Source organism: Panicum hallii, chromosome 3, assembly GCF_002211085.1.
Source record: "Panicum hallii strain FIL2 chromosome 3, PHallii_v3.1, whole genome shotgun sequence".
NCBI classification, from domain to species: domain Eukaryota; kingdom Viridiplantae; phylum Streptophyta; class Magnoliopsida; order Poales; family Poaceae; genus Panicum; species Panicum hallii.
Genome location: NC_038044.1, coordinates 64064528 through 64073953, shown reverse-complemented (window position 1 = coordinate 64073953; position 9426 = coordinate 64064528). Strand labels below are relative to the sequence as shown.

Below are 9426 nucleotides of genomic sequence, written 5' to 3'. Positions count from 1 at the left end.
AGACCTCTAATATTTAGAGGGCTATTTTTTAGACCCCTCTAATAAGGGTGTGTTCGTTTTCTAGAGTCTAAAGTTTGGACCCGTCACATCAAAGAGAATTTTGTCATTTAGAAATATTAAATAAAATCTAATTATAAAACTAATTGCAGAACCCCAAGGCTAATTCGCGAGACGAATCTAATAAGGTATATTAGACCATGATTAGCGGATGATTACTGTAGCATCACTGTAGCAAATTATGGATTAATTAGGCTCATTAAATTTGTCTCGCGAATTAGCACCCATCTATGCAAAAAGTTTTATAATTAGACTTTATTTAATACTTCTAAATAACAAGATTCTCTTTGATGTGACGGATCTAAAGTTTAGAGGGTAGGAAACGAACACACCCAAAGGGAAACGAACACACCCTTAGCAAGGGTGCTGAGAATAGCTTGATACTGCCTGTCGAGTACACGGCTCGTACACGGGCTCACGGCCCAAAGATAAATTCAAACTTGCATACAGCCCATACTCACTCTACACACTAGCTTTACGCTGCTTTCGGCACATCAAGACCATGACATCAATGTAATTTTCTTTTCTTTTTCAGGGTCCCTTATAAGAGATTGGATGTAAAATTACGCTTTATATGAATATATAAATCCAACTCGTTTTTCAAGAAAACTATCCGTAGGCTGGTTCGTCGTGCAGGGCCGATTGATGGGGTATTTGAAAAACAAAAGGTGCTGGTAAACAACAAACAACAAACAAACAGTTACTTTGCTTTATTTAACTTCATCGACAACAGAGGCCCACATGCCTGTAGGAAGCCCTCAAAATAAGTTTGCAAGGCGCTGATGCTGTATCTGCATGGAAAGATGAAAAAAGGAGCGTACAACTAGCATCGATCGAACAAATGTTAAATCATCCTTGGAGAACTACAGAACCCATCACTGGAAATTCCAACTGCTGTAGCAGTCAACTTGGATGGAGGACCACGCATTCATTCAGTATCTGTGGGATAGTTTCTCCTGCTCCTTGTACCACATCGCATACCTGCACAGGCACATCAAAATGAATCAGAAATTAAGGATGCCAACTCTGCAAACCCGTAATCTGACGAGCAAGTTCAGTTGTTTGAAATGTGCTATTTTCCTATTACAAATGGAAATTCAATTGTTCAATCTGAATTTTGTGAGTTGTTGAATCTTCTATTTTATTCACCCAACCAAATACAACAGCACAAAACAGATACTATTTTCTGTCTCCAAATACTGGATTTGAGGGGAATTTTGCAGCCCTCTCCAGAACTGGTGTGAGATTAGGCTACTTATCGTACGTGAATTACTAAGTCACAACGTGAATTGATTATTCAAGGAGCTTTGGTACTATGGAAACTAACAAGTCTATACCATCATCGTTTTCAGAAATGGCATGAGACGTGTGCTAATAAGAATTGGTGTTATAACATTTCACAGAACCACAGTTTGATATGAGTATTGAGGGAGTTCTGGTGTACAAAATCAAATATATCTATAACCCAAAGCACACAAAGAGGTTACCCAATCCAAATCAGAGCCCAAACACATTAAGACTGTTAGTTTGATTTCAACCCGGATCGGTCCAACGACCGATCCGGATTTGGATACGCGCCCCGATCGGGGGCGCACCGCCAACCCAATGGCGGGTGGGCCCCCGTCGCGCAGCGCCATAATAAAAGAGAGGTGGGGGCCGGGGGGCACGGACGACGAAGTTCGCCGTGTGCCCACGAACTCACCTAAAACCCTAATCGATCCGATCCCGATCTAAGGGGAGGCGTTGAAGCGGCGGGAAGCGCCGCCGTTGCCTCTACACCGAGCCTCGCCGCCTCTGCACCATCGCCGTCGTCACCGCTCGACCTCGCCGCCGCCCGTACGCCTTCGTCCACGACTCCGGCACGACTCCCTCAACGCCATGGCCAACACCAGCGAAGCCGGTTCGTCCACGGGGGGTACGGCTCTCTCTCTCTCGATTCCGATCTAGATTAGTCAACTTTGTTGCCTAGTTAGTCAATTACCGAGCTAATTGATGGTTAGGGGATCCTAAAGCATCTAACAATGGTATCAGATTAGCCTCCCTAAGCGCAGTTAGTCTCGGGTTAGCAATCCGAAGCAATTAGAAGGAGATGATTCGATTTCAAATCGATGAAAATGCAATGCACGAAAGCAAAGAAAGGATCAAACCCTTCGGGGTGCAAGTACAAACGCACCCGAACCCAAACCCTTCGGGGTGAAAGCATCTTGACACAAATCGAGTCAAACCCCGTGCTAAACCTAACCCTAACCCTAGATCCATCCCCAAAATCAAGCAAGAAAGGAAGGAGGACCATTCCTACCTTCCACCGGGCGCTCCACGCTCCACGGGCCAGCGCCGCCGGAGCTCCGGTGCGCCTCCATCGTCGGTGGGCCGAGCCATCCCGAGCGTGCCGACGCTCAGGGATTCCCACCGCGCCTCGCGCGCGGGCCAGATCACCACCTCGAGCCCACTCGACGGCGGCGCGCTCACGTCCAGGCGAGCGCGCTCGCCGGCGAGGAGGCCCGTGGCGGCGCCGTCGCCCTCGGCCGCCGTCGCGCGGAGGAAAGAGGAGGAGGGAGGAGCGGCTGCGGGGAGCAGAAGAGAAATGCCCTAGGGTTAGGGCACCGCACGCGCCGGGGGTGGGTTTTGATCCACCGAGAACCCCGCGTGACCGTCGGATCTGATCCGACGGCCACAGATCGATCGCGCGCGCGCGGGCTGAATACGGCCCAGGCGGGGCGCTGCTTTGCCGGCCCAGGCCCAGGTTGCGGCCTGGTGCGCGGCCAGCAGCCCCGCGCGCGCGGTTGCGCGTTAGGCCGGGCCTTTTCGGGCTGCTTTTGGGCCCAATTTTGGCCGGGTTTTGGGTTGGATGAACAGTGAGATTTAATATATTTTCAGAAACCTTTTTAAGCAATTCAAGTATGATTTGATCTCCGTTTTAAATTTCACCAACGTGAATTTTATTCTATAGAGAGAAAGCAGTAAGAATGTTTCTGAAAGTTAGAACTATTTATTTTTTCCGCTGCCAATTTAATTAAGTTATATCCTTTAATTATTTTAGACCCAACGAGATATTATAATTAAAGGAGTCAGTTTTCAAATTTTTTCTTCAGTTATAATATTGTTATTTTCTGACCAACGTTGATAATAGCAATATTACAATTTTTTTCAAGTCAGTTTTCAGTTTCCTATAGTTATAATATTGTTATTTTCTGACCAACGTTGATAATAGCAGTATTATAATTTTATTAAGTAAGTTTTCCATGCATTTGCTCTAATTCTGCCCAACGGTGTTTTAGAATTAATGCAGCTAGTTAATTGTATATCTTAATATTGACCAACGTTAAATTGAGATATGCAATTATTGTTTTAATAAAAGCAGTTCTCACTTTTCTTGATTTAAATTTCAGGATCTAATGCCATGACATTCATTAATGCCATACCGCCGTTGGATGGTTCCAACTATGGGGTATGGGCACAAAAGCTAGAAGTGGCACTCGCACTGTCAGATATCGATTATGCCATCACCTCACCGTTTCCCGTTTGTCCTGCGGAACTGGTGAGTGATCCGGAAGAGACGTCTGCCGCTTGGCAGGCTCGTCAGAGAGAGCATGCAAGTATTCAAATGAAATTTGATCTTGAGAAAGCAAAATGGATCTCTTCCAACAGAAAGTGTTTGATGGTGATCAAGAGCTCCATCATAGATAGTATCAGGGGAGCAATCCCAGAGTGCGCCACAGCAGTCGAGTACTTAAAGAAAGTTGAGAGTCAATTCGTTGGCTCCTCAAAAGCGTATGCACAAACTCTGATTCAGAGGTTAGTCAATGATAAGTACACTGGCGGTGGTGTGAGAGAGCACATATTGAAAATGAGCAATATGGCATCTAAGCTAAAACCTATGGACATGGAGCTTCCTCATGCCTTTGTTGTCCATTTGGTTCTGGCTTCTCTGCCGAAAGAGTTTGAGACGTTTGTTGTTAACTACAACATCAGCCCAGACACATGGGATTTAGAGAAGCTCATTGCGATGTGTGTGCAAGAAGAGGAAAGGCTCAAAGCCTCGCATGGTGACACGCTCAACTATGTTAGGCACAACAAAAGAAACAACTCTTCAGATAAAAACACGAGGCCACAAGGGAAACCTCAGTTCAAACGAGGTTTCACTTCTTCTTCTTCTTCTTCGACTCACCAGGGCAAGGGTGCGAAGAAAGATCAACCACACATTGAAAAGGATCAATGCATGTGGTGCCACAAGACGGGACACTACAAGAAAGATTGCCCAGATTTTCTAAGGCATTTAATTAAGAAAGGTGAGGATGTTATCACATTTATCGATGAGACCCTGTACGTAAGTTATTCTAAATCTACTTGGTGGATTGACTCAGGTGCAACTGTTCATGTTGCTAATTCTTTGCAGGGTATAAGTACAAAGACGATGCTACAAAGAGGGGATAGATGGCTGAAAGTCGCCAATGGAGTTAGAGCCGACGTTGAAGCAGTTTGTCAACTCACGTTAGAATTAGAGAACGGCTTTAAACTCCAGTTACATAATGTTCTCTATGTACCCTCTTTGTCCAGAAATTTAATTTCAGTATCATGCTTAGCAGATGATGGTTATAAGTGCCATTTTGGCAAAGAACAATGTGAGATTTTAATTGAAAGTCAGTGTGTTGGTCTTGCCATCCGACAAGACAAACTTTATATGTTGCCTATGCATGAGACTGTAAATTCTGTTAGCAATACCACGAGTATTGAACGCACGTCTAACGACGCAAGTCATAAGCGCAAACGATGCGACAACGAAAATTCAGCGAAATTATGGCACTGTCGTTTAGGCCATATTTCGAGGGGGAGAATTGAGAGATTAATTAAAGAAAATATTCTCCATCCGTTAGATTTTTCAAATGAAGAATATTGCATCGATTGCGTTAAAGGAAAGTACGTTAAGAAAATAAAGAAAGGAGCTAAACGCAGTTCAGGGGTTTTGGAGATAGTGCACACAGATATCTGTGGTCCATTTCCCATAAAGTCCGTGGACGGTTATGATTCGTTCATAACGTTTACGGATGACTATTCGCGTTATGGATATATTTATCCAATTAAAGAAAGATCGGAAGCGTTAGATAAATTTAAGAGTTTTAAGGCTGAAGTAGAGAATCAGCAAAATCTTAAAATAAAAATAGTAAGATCTGATCGTGGAGGTGAGTACTACGGTCGTCACACCCCGTATGGCCAAGTTCCTGGACCTTTTGCAAGGTTTCTACAGGAAAATGGAATAGTAGCCCAGTACTCTACACCGGGCGAGCCTCAGCAAAATGGAGTCGCTGAAAGACGTAACCGTACCTTAATGGATATGGTGAGAAGTATGCTAAGCTACTCCACGTTACCGATTAATTTGTGGATGGAGGCGTTAAAAACCGCCATTCATATTCTTAATCGCGTACCAAGTAAGTCGGTGCCCAAAACACCGTACGAGTTATGGACAGGGAGAAAACCCACACTAAACTATTTACATGTGTGGGGCTGTCCAGCTGAGGCGAAAGTATTTAATCCAAATATCGGAAAGTTAGACCCTAAGACAGTAAGTTGCCATTTTATTGGCTATCCGGAAAAGTCGAAGGGTTATCGTTTCTACTGTCCTGACGGATATACAAAGTTCGTAGAAACGAGACACGCTGTCTTTTTGGAGGATCAGATGATGAGGGGGAGCACGGTAGCTCGGAAGATTGATCTTGAAGAGAAGCGGGTCTTCGTACCTACTCCGATGATCCAAGATCCCTTTTTCGTGTTGCCTGTTGCTGCTTCACCTACGGCGTCAGCACCTGTTGCTAGTTTTTCACCAGTTGCTGCATCACCTACGGTGCCAGCACCTGCCGTTAGTTCCCCAGCTGTGGCGACAAGTCAGAACGAGGAACCTGTCCTTCAGGATCCGATAGAACCGATAGCCGCGCATCAGGGGGAGCAACAGCAGCCCCAAGAGGAAGAAGTGCCGATAGCTGAGGCACCAAGAAGGTCTCAAAGAATAAGAAAGCCCGCTATTTCGAGTGATTATCAAATCTATAATAGCGAGGAAATTCAGATGGAGGGTGACCCCACTTCGTTTGAAGAAGCCATGAGAAGCGTTCATTCGTCTGAGTGGTTGGAAGCCATGAAAGACGAAATGAAATCGATGAGTACCAACGATGTTTGGGATTTAGAAGAAATTCCTAAAGGAGCCAAAACAGTGGGCTGCAAATGGGTCTACAAGACTAAATGTGACTCCAAAGGGAAGATAGAAAGATATAAAGCGCGACTTGTGGCGAAAGGTTTCACGCAAAGAGAAGGGATAGATTATAATGAAACATTTTCTCCTGTTTCATGCAAGGATTCCTTCAGAATTATAATGGCGTTAGTGGCACATTATAATTTAGAATTACATCAGATGGATGTAAAGACGGCGTTCCTCAATGGGGATCTTTATGAGAACGTTTACATGGCACAGCCGAAAGGTTTTGTCGTGGAAGGAAAAGAAAGGATGGGATGTCGTCTAAAGAAATCCATTTATGGGTTAAAGCAAGCCTCCAGACAGTGGTATTTAAAATTCGATGAAACCGTAAGGAAATTTGGTTTCAAAGAAAATGAGGAGGACAACTGCATTTATGCGAAGTTTAAGAATGGAAAATTTGTTTTCCTTATCTTATATGTGGATGATATCCTGCTTGCTAGCAGTGATATTGATCTGCTATTAGAGACAAAGAAATTCTTGTCCTCGAAGTTTGATATGAAAGATTTAGGTGAAGCCTCATTCGTCTTAGGAATTGAGATTCACCGAGACAGAAACAAGGGGGTTTTAGGATTATCGCAGAAAGCATACCTAGAAAAGGTACTAAGGAAGTACGGTATGCATGCGAGTAAGCCAACACCTGCTCCTATAGTCAAGGGCGATAGTTATGGGAAATTTCAGTGTCCCAGAAATCAGTACGAAATCGATCAGATGAAAGCGGTACCATATGCTTCAGCTGTCGGAAGCCTACAGTATGCTCAAGTATGTACACGCCCTGACTTAGCTTTTGTCACCGGGATACTTGGCAGATTCCAAAGCAATCCAGGGATAGAGCACTGGAAAATGGTTAAGAAAGCCTTGCGTTATGTGCAAGGAACGAAAGACCTCATGCTAACGTACAGGAGATCTGAATCTCTAGTGATAGAGGGTTATTCAGACTCAGACTTTGCGGGAGATAAGGATGATAGAAAATCCACGTCAGGTTATGTCTTTACTCTCGCAGGTGGAGCTATATCGTGGAAAAGCTCCAAACAGACAGTAACTGCATCATCTACGATGTATGCGGAATTCATAGCTTGTTATGAGGCATCGGGGCAGGTTAAATGGCTAAAGAAATTTATACCCGGATTAAGAGTGGTTGACAGCATAGAAAAACCACTAAAGATGTACTGCGACAATGAGCCTGCAGTATTTTACGCTCACAACAACAAGTCGAGTGGAGCTGCCAAACACATCGACATAAAGTTTTATGTTGTTAAAGAGCAAATCCAGGATCATATAATCAGCCTTGAGTATTTGAGCACAAAGAAAATGTTAGCGGATCCGCTCACAAAAGGCTTACCGCCCAATGTGTTCAGAGAACACTTAGCCGGCATGGGTTTACGGGAAAGCCTATGATTCCTGGATAAGTAAGGGCCCAAAAGTACGGTTCTGTTTCAAACGGAAAAGTATGTTGTGGCTGTTAATCCAATAGTAATAACTGTTGCGACGAGGCATGCTCAATATATTTGATCTGAATGAAATCGAACGTAAGAAGTAAGTAAGTAAGTTGAAATCAAAGGGGAGAATGTTAGTTTGATTTCAACCCGGATCGGTCCAACGACCGATCCGGATTTGGATACGCGCCCCGATCGGGGGCGCACCGCCAACCCAATGGCGGGTGGGCCCCCGTCGCGCAGCGCCATAATAAAAGAGAGGTGGGGGCCGGGGGGCACGGACGACGAAGTTCGCCGTGTGCCCACGAACTCACCTAAAACCCTAATCGATCCGATCCCGATCTAAGGGGAGGCGTTGAAGCGGCGGGAAGCGCCGCCGTTGCCTCTACACCGAGCCTCGCCGCCTCTGCACCATCGCCGTCGTCACCGCTCGACCTCGCCGCCGCCCGTACGCCTTCGTCCACGACTCCGGCACGACTCCCTCAACGCCATGGCCAACACCAGCGAAGCCGGTTCGTCCACGGGGGGTACGGCTCTCTCTCTCTCGATTCCGATCTAGATTAGTCAACTTTGTTGCCTAGTTAGTCAATTACCGAGCTAATTGATGGTTAGGGGATCCTAAAGCATCTAACAAAGACTAGTTTCTTGAATTAAAGGGAGTGCTTGACGAATGAGATATCTATCACCTTAGCTTGATACGAATTACAAAAGTAAGACAGTTTGGCATGAATATTGAGAATTGGTACATGGAAAGGCTCAACAGTAATCCAAACAGGATACATCTGCCTATAGTACTTTACTCCCAGAAAAAAAGGTTAAGATTCATATGAGCACAAAGGCTAAAAATCCCAAGATGAACAATTAAATGTGGTGCAATTTCATCAAACATTTCCAGTGCAGGTAATCAGAAACGGACGCACGAGCTGTTTCAAGGTATTCCAGTCCCAATTTCCACGAGAACACAGCGGCCTAACCCATCAGGTTTATGCATGATTTACATTATCCCCAGTTCGACAACCTACCAATCATCCACAACGAAACCACCAAATCCGCGTCCTAGCCCTACGAAAATAGGTCCACCATTGCAAGCAATCCTCTGCATCCTTCCGACACAAAACGAAAATAACACACGAGCAAACGCCCGAACCGTAACCGGATCTCCCTGCCAGCCGGCGCGGCGCCCGAAGGCACCAGATCTGAAGGAAACGCAAGAAGGGGAATCGGGGCTTACTGGTAGGTTCCGACGACGGGGCCGAGGAGAAGCGTGGCGGAGATCCAGTTCTCGGTGACCTTGTGGTGGATCTTGGTGGTGATGTCCTTCCAGAGGCCCGGCATGACCTTCTGCTGGAACGGCGAGAGCGCGTACACCACCGCCTTCATCCGCACCGGAGTCTTCCCCATCCTGGACTTGTTCCGCCGGCGAGGTGCTGGCTTCTGGTTCTTATGGATCGCCGGAGCCGGGCACACGGTGGGTGGGCTAGGGTTCCTTCGGTATATAGGCCAGAGGTGCGATTGGGCTGGGCGACATTACTTTTGATGGGCCAACCGCTGACCGGGGAGGCCCAGCTCAATATGGTGTTTCTTTCCGATTTTTTTAAAAAGGTTAAAAAAATTAAATTCGAAAAAGAGTGCCGGCGCGGAAAATTTCTAAGTACCTCTCGCCTGATTAACGGGCGGGAGGTGTGGGGCCGG

The 9426-nt window shown here is 45.7% G+C and overlaps 1 protein-coding gene across 1 annotated transcript; it reads right to left on the bottom strand.

The window, feature by feature from the left end:
* Positions 1-743: 743 nt before the first annotated feature.
* On the bottom strand, positions 744-9214 carry LOC112883971 (cytochrome b-c1 complex subunit 8-like). The gene is made up of 2 exons (XM_025949251.1): positions 8966-9214; positions 744-1038 (listed from the first exon to the last, which is right to left on the bottom strand). Exons 1-2 carry the CDS (start codon positions 9133-9135, stop codon positions 990-992), a joined length of 219 nt encoding a protein of 72 aa, XP_025805036.1. The 5' UTR covers positions 9136-9214; the 3' UTR covers positions 744-989.
* Positions 9215-9426: the final 212 nt, after the last annotated feature.